The sequence below is a fragment of the Sinocyclocheilus anshuiensis genome, unplaced genomic scaffold (genome assembly GCF_001515605.1).
Source record: "Sinocyclocheilus anshuiensis isolate Anshui unplaced genomic scaffold, SAMN03320099.WGS_v1.1 scaffold1906, whole genome shotgun sequence".
Lineage (NCBI taxonomy): Eukaryota > Metazoa > Chordata > Actinopteri > Cypriniformes > Cyprinidae > Sinocyclocheilus > Sinocyclocheilus anshuiensis.
In genome coordinates, this window is record NW_015546187.1 from 260,828 (window position 1) to 274,168 (window position 13,341).

At 37.1% G+C, this 13,341-nt stretch overlaps 1 protein-coding gene across 1 annotated transcript in view; it reads left to right on the forward strand.

Moving 5' to 3' along the window:
• The window catches only part of LOC107701414 (pleckstrin homology-like domain family B member 1), a 90,269-nt gene that overhangs the window by 53,120 nt on the left and 23,808 nt on the right, over nucleotides 1-13,341 (forward strand). Inside the window, exons 7-10 of the mRNA XM_016503411.1 lie at nucleotides 6,450-6,734; nucleotides 7,382-7,528; nucleotides 7,729-7,866; nucleotides 11,183-11,311. Of these exons, the coding sequence (XP_016358897.1) occupies nucleotides 6,450-6,734; nucleotides 7,382-7,528; nucleotides 7,729-7,866; nucleotides 11,183-11,311 (699 nt within the window). The remainder of the gene's footprint in view (nucleotides 1-6,449; nucleotides 6,735-7,381; nucleotides 7,529-7,728; nucleotides 7,867-11,182; nucleotides 11,312-13,341) is intronic.

Here is a 13,341-nt window from a genome sequence, read left to right on the forward strand (position 1 = left end):
CCTAGGACTTTAGTACTGTACATTTAGTTCTGGAACTAAAGCGGTGCGAAAGGCCCTATTGTTCATACTTAACATTCGAGATTTGAACGAACACTAAAGTATTAAACTTAATTACACAGATCATCCCACGTTTACAAACTTAAAGGAATAGTTCACCCAAAATTGAAAATTTTGTAATCATTTATTTCATCTTTATAAGTTTCTTCCTTATGTTGAATACAAAAGAAGACATGTTGAAGAACCAAACAGTTGTTGGTCCCCATTGACTTCCATAGGAAAATAAATACTACAGGTGCATCTCAATAAAGTAGAATGTCGTGGAAAAGTTCATTTATTTCAGTAATTCAACTCAAAACTGAATTTATTTAATACACGAGTTTCACAATTTGAGTTGAATTACTGAAATAAATGAACTTTTCCACGACATTCTAATTTATTGAGATGCACCTGTATGTAAGTCAATAGGGATCATCAGCTGTTTGATTACCAGCATTCTTCCAAATATCTCCTTTTATGGTCAGCATAAGAAAGAAACTCATACAGGTTTGGAACGACATGAGGGTGAGTAAATGATGACAAATTTTCAATTTTGGGGTGAACTATTCCTTTAATTTGTACATTTAAGGAGAGTGAAGGAGAGTGAACAGAAAATGTAGTTTCTTGTCGTTTTTGTGATCTGTAATGTATTTTAATGTTATTTAGTTAGTATGCATATCTTGTGTGTTTTCCTGATTGTGTTTTGTCCTTGTGAGTATGACCCTGTATACGAGTATTGCCAATGTTGGATAGGGGATATTTTTTTACAGTGTAGCAGAAAAATATAAATGTGTGAGATAAAATTCAAATTCTTCTTCTGCCCTTGAGCAGAGACCCTTCTCCCTCTACACTGGTGTTTTTGAGAAGAGCTGGCAGTGAAACTATTACTGTTCCAAAGTGTGCCAAGGGATTCACAGAAGTGACTGTTGGTTCTGTCCTCTGCTGCATCTCGATGATCTAAACTTGGCCATGAAATGACACAATGAGCCAAACCGATAAACCTGAAGAGGCCACAGGCCACTCAATATCCTCACCTTTTTACTGCAATTGTACAGATAACAGGCAAGGTCTAATATAAACCACTATTTATGTCTTGTTCTTTTGCCAAGTATCTGAAGGCCTGTAAGAGGGGTGCTGTTTTCTGTCTTTGGTTGCAGAGGATAATGCATCCCTCATGTGAATTATATGCTACTATTCTATGCAACACTCATGTATGAGTTCTCTCTTAGCTTTATAGGGCACAACTAGACATTTATGTGTACTTTCAGACACACAAGGACGAGTACATAATAACAGAATTGTATCTTTTGGGTGTTTTTCTTGAGGACAAAAATTTGAATTTAAAAGACAACCTTATTTAGGGTCTTGCATACTTATTTATGGAGTTATTGATGAGTCAAGGATGTCTGTGTAAAATTCCCAATGGCCTTTTTCTTGGACTCTGGATCTTAATTTTGAGGGTCAAGCAAGTTTCCCATGTTTCACAGCTGTGTGTCTAGACATTTTTTTTTCTATTCCAAAAATGTAAGCTGTTTTTCCTCAAACTCTGTGTGAAATGAGAGGTTCCCATCATGCTGAAGTGCAACATGAACAGATGCATCTGGTCCTGTTGACTTGGTTTGTGGTGATGTGCTACTTTTCAAAGACATTCAATATGAAATCAGTTGTTTTTGTTTGAAATATCACATATTTCAGCAACAGAAATGTCGTCCCAGGATGTTTACTGGAGGGCTTAATGCTACTGTTCTTGGTTTAGTCTGTAGTCTGTGTTTGAAAATACTGGCATATTTTTCACCCTGTGGGTTTTCTGCAGGCAAAGCTTTGACTTCTTTATTCCTCCGTGCACATTAAATAAAAATTTTTATCTTTCTAGCTGTATCTATAAGGAAAGCATTTATAGGTTTAATTTCGCCAAAAATGTGAGTGATCGTGTGAATGATATTGGCTTGACTAGTGGCAAGAGTTTGGGGCGGGACTATCTGTTCAACCAATGGCAGATGGGTATTCAGGAAACCTGAAATTATTATTTTTGCAATTCATTTTAGGCACAGAAATTACACACTTCAGCTCAAAGTGTGTGTGTGTGTGTGTGTGAATGTATTTTTTTAATAAATAATATAATATTTAATATAATTTTTGATTATTTAAATCTTTTTATATTAACTTTATTTAATGGCAAATGTATGCAAATAGACATGTGACAGTGCTGACAGTGCACATTTTAATATCTCTTGGATGTTTGCTTTGGGTGCCCAGAATGGAAGCAGTTGAAGACTGTCTGGTTAAAGGTATTCAAACAATCCGGGCACGTCACAGCAGTAAGAGTGGCACCGTGACCCCAGCACACATTTAGAGACAGAAAAAGGTCAGGAGGAGCAGGAGAGAGCCTCTTACATGGCAGGGGGTTTGAGAGGCTCTGAAAGAGGATTTGAGGAGCTGTACGTTTGTGTGTGTGTGTCATTCCAGACAGAGGGAAGACAGTGGAATGTAAGAGCTGAGATCAGAAGGCAAAGCCCGTGTCTCCTGAGCTCTGATTGGTCCATGTGTGGTTGGAATGCATACAAATAAGTGAGCGTAAATAAAAGAGCTGGAATGTTTCTCCAAATGCTATCTATCAGTTCTTATTTGGGCTTCTAGTGTCACTAATGACCGTCTATGTTCAATACCTGAGACATTTTCACTGTGGAGAGAGACGTTTTTCGTACAACAGTTGACACAGATTTGCTTTTTTTTTTTTTGTATGATGGTATGAATCAGGCATTTTTAAATTCCTAACCAGGCCACTTAAAGGGCAGTCATTTTCTGTGTTCTTCTTTTTCTTCTTCAGTGAAACAGAACTGAAAAGTTTCATATTGATTTCATATTTATGTTCTTGAACACTGTTTGTCTATCTTTCAGTTTAATTAATTTTGGAATTAATATGATTTTTCTACCCATTTTTACATTCAGCATCATATTGTGGTTGATCTACTTTAACATAATTTACGAATTACACTATATGATGTATTGCACAAAAGGCCAAAAGTATATCTATAAAATATATATATATTTTTTAATTAATTATATTTATGATATAAAATATTTATTTCATGTACATTTATTATTATTATTATTGCTGTTAGACATTTATTGGATGTACATTACTGATCACTGGCTTTGAACAATGACAGAAAATAAAACTAAAAGTTATTAGACAATAGAGAGCAATGTTAATGATAATTCAGAGGTTTAGAATGGAACTTCAGAGTTTTTTTAATTTGATATAAAATTTTAAATGATAACAATTAGGGTTGGGCGATGTCTACCAAATTGGCATCGGACGATGTCTACAGTGAAACATCGTGATGGACGATGACATCGGGGGGCTGGGTTAGGGGTGTGCCCGAAGCATGAAACAAATAATGCGTTATATGGAGCCACTAAAAGGTTAGCCGCTTGCTAGCGGTAGCCTGTTGCATTACAGTACATGAAAGTCAGCTTAACATCGTGATGTCTGTCAGCCATTGGCGATGTACGATGGCATCGTCTATCGGCCCAACCCTAATAACAATTACATGTTAAATTATACTACTGAAATTTGAACCCCATGCCAGATTAAGAAGGTTGTGATGTTGTTTAACTAGATTTGAGTATAAACTGAGAATTGGCCACTTTGCAGAGCAGTGTAAGTGTAACCTTTGCTGTTTTCCTGAAATGGACACACCTGAACAGTGGTGGACGAAGTACACAAATCAAGTACTTGAGTAAAAGTACAGATACGTATAATGAGGGTGAGTGTGTGGTTTTCAATACATACTTTTATTTGAGTTAGTTGTACTGTGCATATGAAAGTATATATAACTAGTGCTTAATTACTAATATTGTACTTTTACATGTATTAGACTGATACATTCTGTCATATATTCCTCATCTAGGTATTTAATATGTTGTTACATGACTTGAGCGTGAACGTATTCATTCATGTGTTGTATTAGGGCTCCTTTTACAGCACAATGAAGCAACATATTGCTTTAGAAGTGTTCAGGTAGCACTGGCTTTGATTGGAAACACTCATCAAGCCTGGCTGTAAACTCCAGGATCAGAGGCTCAACAGGCCTGGACGGAAGCAGATCAAATAATTAGACTCCCTCCTACAGTTCCCTCAGCCTCTGTGTGTTTCAGAGCACTTTTAAAACTCAGGGTGTGCCACCCTGATCTTAAACAATTTCCTTTCCCTGAGGGGACCTACTAATGACAACTACAGAGGGCCCTTTAAACTCATAAATGAGTGTTGTGCACATTGGGGTCTGTTGTATAGTCCTGGTTTAAACTGGGTCTAAACGTCTCTTTTAGAACTTAGAACATCTGTGTTCAAGGTCTTGACCGTTTTTGACCGAAAAATCTCTAAAATTTAAGATGTTGCTCTTGGCTCTTAACCGGAGATAATGAGCTGTTATAGTATACAGCAATTGTTGGTGCAAATTGTAGTTGGTGAGCAACTTTCTGTGAGATCACCTCTTCAGTATTAGAAGGGTCTGTGGGTTGTTACGGAGCCTGAGGAATGAAAGCACGGGGGCTTTTCGTAATTCAGATGTGTAATTTTCTCGATGAAACAGGTCTGTCAGGTGAAGACATGTTGATGCGGATCTGATAAGTGATTGAGCGTTCTCCTGTGCTGTGGATTTTTAAGTGATTTATGTCAACGGATCAGTTTTAATGGACTCTCTCAGCTACCAATTTAAATTCAAGCCAAAATCATTTTAGTTTGGTAAGTTGGATGAAAGATTTAGTTAATTTTTGATATAGAAGCATCTCTCTGTCTGAGGTAATTTGGTAGTTTGATGGGAAAGGGCCATGGGAACAGTCTAAACTGATTCCCCTCAGCCATGTTTCTCGTTTCAATGTGACCCTGGAGATTCAGGAGGCTGATGATTACAGGTTGAGCTAATTAAGGGTTTGGAGAATACTCATCACAGTCCTCCACAAATCACACTGAGCTCATCCAGTCTCTAGAGCACATCAAAGAGAGCACACACAACCTGCTGGAGTAGCAGCGTGCCTCTTTTTGTTTATCTTCCTTTTCTGGTGTGGATTTAATCATGTGTAATTATTGTATGTCCTACAGCAAGGTTTTTCTAGTCGGGGGTTTGTGACGGAGCAGCTCTCAAAAGATAGATGTCTGGGGTTGGTAAGAATTCTTAATGTTTTGGAAAAAACTTCTTTTATACTTGAAAAATCTAAATTCGGTAAAAACAATAATATTGTGAAATATTACTAGAATTTAAAAAAATAAGTATTATTTAATTAAAATGTATTTTTTCCCTGTGATGGCAAAGCTGAATTTTCAGCATCATTACTCCAGTCTTCAGTGTCACGTGATCCTTCAGAAATCATTGTAATATGCCAATGTGGTGCTCAAGAAATGCTTCTTATGATTATAAAAGCAGTTGTGCTGCTTAATATTTTCAGCATTCTTTGATGAATAGAAAGTTTAAAAAACAACATTTATTTGAAATAGAAACCTTTTTGACATTATAAATGTCTTTATTATCATATTTGATCAATTTAATGCATCCTTGCTGAATAAAGAATTAATTTCTTTCAAAAAGGCCACATTTTGAATAGTACCATATAAAATTAAAACAATAAAGACAACCCTTACATGATCTCAAATGGAAAATATATATTAAGTTTCCTATATAGAGTTAATGGGCACATGTGTACTATAACACATGGTGCCCATTACAACTATATGCAAATTCCAAAGTGCTCATTGGTTTCCCAGTAATAAAGCTGCATAATTTAACAAAAAAACGTAATTGTATTAATAAATTGCATTAATATATAGTGCATTCAGATGACCCAAACAGCATTGTTAAATGCATTGTAACCTCAGAAAAATTTACAGCCAATCTGACAAGCATTTCTAGATATTAACATGACGTAAAAACATGAAAAGTTTATTCTTTCCATTTGTGTACCATACAGACTGTGTTACTCAGTGGAGTCGGTGCCTCGGTCTGGGCAAATGGCATGAAATGGCCAAAGGTCACACTGAGAATGTGTCTGTGAGGTGGGCCCGACTGGCTTAAGAGGGCAGCTGTTGACACATTCAGACCCCCCAGGCTGACAGTACATGAGTTCTGTGTAGTTGCGTAGTTGTTTCAGTGTCTGCCGTAAGAGAGGGCTTGTTCTGACAAGCGCTGGGAGTTTGTATGTGCTTAAAGCAGGGCCGCGTCCTCTCGCTTGAGGACAGGGTCCCGATAAGAGTCTCTCCAGACAGTGGTGCTTCTGTTTATTTCCTCTCCTCTTTCTTCAGATTGGCATCAGTAGGATGCTGAGTGCCAGAGGCTGGCGCAGAGGAAATTAGATAACGTGAGGGCAATTTTTGCCACCCCTGACTCATCTAATAGCTCATGTCCGTTGTGTTTTAGGAACGGCAGCGACTGGAAACAATCTTGAACCTCTGTGCCGAGTACAACAAGGGCGACGGGCCGGCGGGAGATCTGGGTAGGATGGGCGTCTCTGGGCTTGGCTCGAGGGACGGGCTTAACGTCAGATGTCCTTCCTTGGACAGTGTGAGCAACGCTTCCCTAAGGGTGGTGCAGAGACATCGTGAAAGCCAAGAGGAGAACCTAAAGGGAGACAGGAGTAGCACTGAGAGTGCGCAGCAGGACGGACGGACCCCAACAGCTCTGTTAAATGGACAAAATGGACAGGTCGAACTCCCTTTCCTTCTTTAAATCGGAACACTTTATATATGTTTTCACCATTAGCAATGTTAGTATCTACCTTTTTAATCATTTATACAATATGAATGTGCTTTTCGTATGATATATTTGTAGTGTTACACTACAGTTTAAAAGTTTGGAAATTGGAAATGAATACTTTTATTCATATTTTTATTCAAAAGTGACTGTAAAGAAATTCATAATGTTAAAAAAGATTCCTATTTCAAATAAATGCTGTTCTTTTGACTTTCTGTTTATCAAGGAATCATGAAAATGTGTTATGGTTTCCATGAAAATTAAGTCGCACAACTGTTTTTAACATTGATAATAATAAGAAACGTTGCATGCGCAGCATATCAGAATGATTTCTGAAGGATCATGTTACACTAAAAATTCAGTTTTGCCATCACAGGACTAAAATGCTTTTCAAAATATATTATAATAGAAAACCATTCTTTTAAATTGTAATAATGTTTCATAATATTACTGTTTTTACTGTATTTTCATCAAATAAACAGCCTTGGTGAGCATGAGAGACTTCAAAAGCATTATAAAAGTACTTACTGACCACAAATATTTGAGCAGTAGTGTATATAAACAGTACATCATATAAACTGTGTGTGAATTGTATTCAGGCAGAGGACTCTCTGGGATCGGGCAGCATTGGCCGTCTGGAACTGGGATACCTGGAGGAGGAGCGGGTTCGAGTGCTGGCAAAGGTAGATGAGCTCAAAGCTCGAATCACAGAACTGGAGCAGCAACTTCAGGAGTCCAAACAGGAGGTGAGCCGCTCTTATAAACATTTTTATATAGTTAAATACACTGAAGGATATACAGGAAGTCCTTTCCTAATTATAGTGGATAAGAGTTGGAAGCAGAGGGAAGTGATGCGTAGTGGAACAGAGAATGTCAGATGGAGCTCTCGGGTGTGTTTATGTGGCCTGTGTGAGAATTGCTCTATCTGACGTGTTGATCTGGACAGGCGGAGATGGAAAGAGCTCTGCTGCAGGGAGAGAGACAGGCTGAGCTGGAGCAAATCGAGGCCGAGACAGAGATTATCAACCAGCTGCAGCGCAAACTCAGTGAACTGGAGAGCACCATCCAGAGAGAGAAAGACAAGGTAGGATACACACACCACATAAAAGCTCACAGAATGAAATTGTCCATATTCAGAACACATTAACGCATTCATTTTTCATGTAGAAGTAAAAATGTTTCTATAAAGGTGAGGTCATATTTAGCATTGCTTGGTGAATTTTCATTGTCGAAATCCATCATTTCGAATTTCACATGAGGGTAAAAGATTTCCCCACGCAGATTTTGCAACTGGTTCAGTTGGTGTGCTTGGTTTAAAAGTGACTTCATTAGCCGGGTTTTCATTACAGATTTGCTCAAAATATTTTATAAATGTCGATAAAAAACCTATTGCGAATTGATGGCGTTTCCATTAACCGATGTTATGCGGCTAAAACTTAATTTTTTCCTCTTGTGATAAGTCATGGTAACGGATGTTGGTAGATTTACGTATATTGCATCCACTACACTAGCCATTCATTTCAATCAAAGTAGACGTATGCGTTTATCTTTAGTGAAGCAGCGCTGAGAGTTGCTTCTGGGATGCTTCTGAAATGTGCCGCGGCGCAGCGGGTGTAAACACAAGCATTGGTGGCCATGTCGCAGCCGTAATGCACTACAGACGTATGCAGTGTAAACGGGGTTATCCAAGGTTATCTACTTTTATGTACGCCAGGTGACCTGTAAATATGAAAAAAAAACCGGTTTCCATTGCAGTTTTGTGATATATTCCTTTTTTCGAATTGCCTGAAAAAACACCTCATGCGAGCGTAAAATTTTTTTGCGATATATGGGAGTTTTCGCAAAATTGATGTGTTTCCATTAGGTGCATTTTCAGTTCGGAATTTCAATGTACGCAGTTTGAAGGGTAATGGAAACGCGGCTATTGTAAGCTGTTCTTCAAACATGAAATTTTGCTGAAATGTGACTGCACCTTAATTGTTAAGAGTTTCAAATCCCCAAACGACTGTTTTGTGTTTTAAACTGTTGAGCCTCTCTGGACTGAACAGCCTTTTCTGGTCTCTGACATACCTTAAAAGCATGCCATTCTGTCGGATGGCCACTCAAGGCCCATTCTGGTCTCGATTGCCATCCCCAGGTAAAAAAAGCGAAAGAGCAAAAGTGCTCATTCAAACTAGCCAAAGCGCTTCACATTACATCTGGTCATTCTACATTCCACAATAGAGGATCTGAAGACGATAGTCACATTTAAATGCAGTTCACTAGTTTTGTTTGGGCAGAAAGCCAAGGTCCTGTCTAATCAAGCATTCATTCACAAGAGGTGTTGTCTTTTTCCTCTCCTTTTGTGGTGGTTCTCATCAGGTCCTCTACAAAGCTTGGCAACACTAACAAGCCTTCATTAACCTCTAATCTCCTCACTGCTTTTTTTCCGCACTCACAGTCTCTCCATTTCTTCTGCTCGCCCCCTCGGGTTCAAAACTGTTTCGCTTAGCGCAAACTCAGGCTTTGGGATTAGCACGCTGGCTTTGAGGGACAATAGCTCCAGTGGTGTGAGACTTGGTGACTTACAGTGGGTGTCTTTTTAGAAAGATTTTTCCTGCACGCTGTTTCAGAATTCCAGCTTTTATTTCTTATCCATCAGATTCTGGGTTTCTCTGGGTGTTTTAGTCTCCTTTTTCGATTCCGCCAAGTATTATGCACTTTGAGAGATCCTTAAAGGAATAGTTCACCAAAAAATGAAAATTATGACTTTCATAAGACTGACTTTCAGTCTCTGGAATGCAAAAGGGGAAATTATGAACACTGTGCTTGGCGTTCTTTCCCATAGAATTACAGTGAATGGGAACTGAAGCCTTCAAGCTTCAAAAAGGATGCAAAAGCAACATAAAAGTATCATAAAAGTGGTCAGTACAACTAATGTGGTAGGACACTTAAGTGCTTATTTTAAGTTGTTAAAGGGATAGTTCACCCAAAAATGAGTTTCTTTCTTATGTTGTACATAAAAGAAGATATTTTGAAGAATGCTGATAATCAAACAGTTGATGGTCTCCACTGACTTCCATAGTATTTCTTTCACTACTACAGAAATCAATGGGGACCAACAACTTTTTGGTTCTTCAAAATTCTTTTGTGTTCAACATAAAAAAGAAACTTATACAGGTTTGGAACAATCAATAGCAAATCTCAACTGGTTGATTACTTGTATCATCGCAAAATGTAAACTACTGTATATTATAGCTCGGCTCTAATCTTCTAAATGCAACTATATGGCATGACGACATTAAGATATTAGATATAGTAACATCATGATTTTCTATAAAGTTGGTTTTAAACAATGTATTATAAAAAAAAATGCACTTTACAAAATAAATTTGACTCAACTGGAATAGATCCTTGCAGTTTTCAATAAGCATTATAGCTGATAAAACTTCATAGATTTTTATATCAAGTACATTTTTTATAATACTTGTATGGTACCTGTGCACCTTAAAGAGCTTAAAGTCCACATTCATTGTAATTGTTTAGAAAAGAGCAACAACAAATTCTAATTTTGTGTTCCACAGAGAAAAAAAAACTTTGATTAATTAATGATATAAAAAGATAAATATTTTATTCAAAGATACTGTGCAATACTTTGGATTGGTTTTTCAGAACTGGTTTGTTCATTCAGATCTTTATTGATCAGTTTGTTTGCTTTGAACCCGTTTCCCTTACGGGGGTTTGGCTACCACCGCGGTCATGTTACCAGACCAGCTGTAATTTGTACTAGATTGATCTTGACTGCAAACAATCTGTGCAGTGTTTGTGCAAACACAGAAAATTCCCCTATAAGCCTTGAAAATGGCTTTTTAAAGTTCAGAATCTGGTTCTGTCTGTGCTTTGATTTATTGATGTTTTGACGTGCTATGAATGTTGGTCTGGAAAGAACACAATGCATGAATGCCATGTGCAGTAGACTAGCTCAACATCTAGCCTTAGAAATATCAGAGGACTAACTTTTTTTAAAATATATATCTGATGCATTAAGTAAGATGCTATTGCAAATCTTCCTTTTTATGATAAAAGAAAGAAAAAGGCCAGCTTCAAACTAGCCGACGATCCCAAACAAATCAATTCCTGTCATCTGATATAGCATAATCTCATCTAAAAAGCACATACCATTGGAAAATCATTGCATCTGAAGTCTTTGACCAAGAAATGCCTGAGAACAGAAGTCTGTTTGGCCCTGTTGACGGCCTACAGTCCAGTGCCACGCAGTGTTTTATAAGGCTTAGAGCTCATCCTTTCTGGCTCCACCCACACTCTTGTGACCTCTAACCTCGGACGCTTCTGCATGGCGTGGATTTGAGCTGTGTGTTCTCTTTCTCTCCCCTTCCCCGGATGGTGTGTTTTCTTTCTAGGAGAGGGCTAATGTTGACGCGGAGCGGGAAGCCCTGGAGAGGCTTCAGGATGGGTACAATGAGTTGACGAGCCAGCTCCATAACTGCCCTGAGTCTCTGAGGGAGCAGTTACAGGAACAACTCAAGAGGGTCAGTGACCATCAGGAACATCAGCACTTTACCGACTGGTTCCACCCCAAAGCTCTGGCTTTATAAACACCACCTTCCAGATACACATTCCCAACTAAGCTCTTTTGGGTTGTCTATGCACCAAATCCACCACGATGATCCTAGTAGAAACATTATTCAATGTTTATTATTATTAAGAATGATTTCTGCTGGGAACACCATGTTTTTATTCTTGTCTGAAAGTGTCTAAATATCTTATGGGAGGTAAAGTGGTGTTAATTGGTAAGATTTTGCATGTTTTTGTGTGTATTTTTGAGGTTTCTTACATGCTACTGTCTGGTGCCAAAATATTAATAACACTTAACAATGTACTAATCTATTAATGCAGAAACTAACGTAGTGCTAGTTTTATTTTGATACCTCTCACTTCTCTCACATGATTATTTCCTTCAAACCAGCTAAGCGCAAAACCCACCCGCAGTCGATTTCATTGGTCAAATCAATCATGCGAAGTCGATAAAAGTTCAGAGTTTAGAAAAATCAACAAACTTGCTTTTTATCTGGAAGTGCAGCCAATTTTATAATAAGGTTAAGGTTAGTGTTTGTTTAAACATTAAATAGGCAATCAGCTATGATTGACATGTCCAATTAAATCTTTACAATCGCTAAATGGTTTGCACGTAACTTGTTTGGGGGAAAATCATGCACTTCTCTCTATATACCACACAGATTATGATACTTTGGCCAAAAGATGCTATTTCAATGTATTTTGTGTAAAAAGACACAAAAATACAAAGCGTACTAGGAAGTCTCTGTTTAAAATATGAAGAAATATCATATTTATTTTGATTAGCATAGTTGAAGGAATCTTATCGGGCAGTGTTTTTGATGACTAGCCCTTTTAGCAGGCAGAAATATCCCAAGGGTTGCACGAGAGAGAAGTGATGGCATGTCCACACTGAGCCTTCAAGCTTCACAGTGTCAGAAATGCTTTGATGAATTGACAGCAAGTGTTAGCCAGTGTCCTTGCAATCTGTATATAGAAATGACAAGACTTGATGTTTTTCATAAGATGAATTTATGATCTGAAGTCTCAATGTCATTCCTGTTTTTTCAGTCTTTCCCGGTTTTACCATCCCAGCTGATTGTTTAAATGATGTTTGATGTACTTGGGTTTAAGTTGTATGAATTATGATAGATCATTCAGTAAGGGATTCTGGAAGAGTGTATTATATCCACACAGATCTGTGTGTAGCACCAGCAACCGGACCCTTGGGGATTGATGGAAATACTGCAGGAAGTCTTGAAATGACATATAAACCATAAAAATATCTTAAGAATATGTAGAAATATTCGATATATTTTAAAATGTATTTCTAAATATGGTTAAAGTGTTAGCTGATTTCATATCTGGCTGATGTATTTTTGTTGATGTTACACATTAACATTTTTGTACCTGTTATAGAGTTAGCAATAAAAAAAATTATATGTGTATTTATATGTGAATTATATAAAGAGTTAATCATAATAACAAATAGTATTAATAATAAAGGTTTCTGTAATATTAAATAAATTAATGTTACCCGTACCTATGTTTCTTTATCTGTTACCAATAATTGAAAAGAATTAATCATTATAATAAATAGTTAATAAATGTTATTTTAAATGGTAATTTAATTTTAAATACAGTGGGTACGGAAAGTATTCAGACCCCCTTAAATTTTTCACTCTTTGTTATATTGCAGCCATTTGCTAAAATCATTTAAGTTATTTTTTTTTCCTCATTAATGTACACACAGCACCCCATATTGACAGAAAAACACAGAATTGTTGACATTTTTGCAGATTTATTAAAAAAGAAAAACTGAAATATCACATCTGAATACTTTCCGTATCCACTGTACATATATATTTTAGTTTAAATATTTTTTAAAAATGTAATTTTTTTTATTTTTAATATATTTTTTTTTATGTATTTGTATTTGGATACGGTTGGCAACCTGTGTTGCATAATGTTCCTCCTGGTTTCTCCCTGTGGCTTTTTAAGCTGA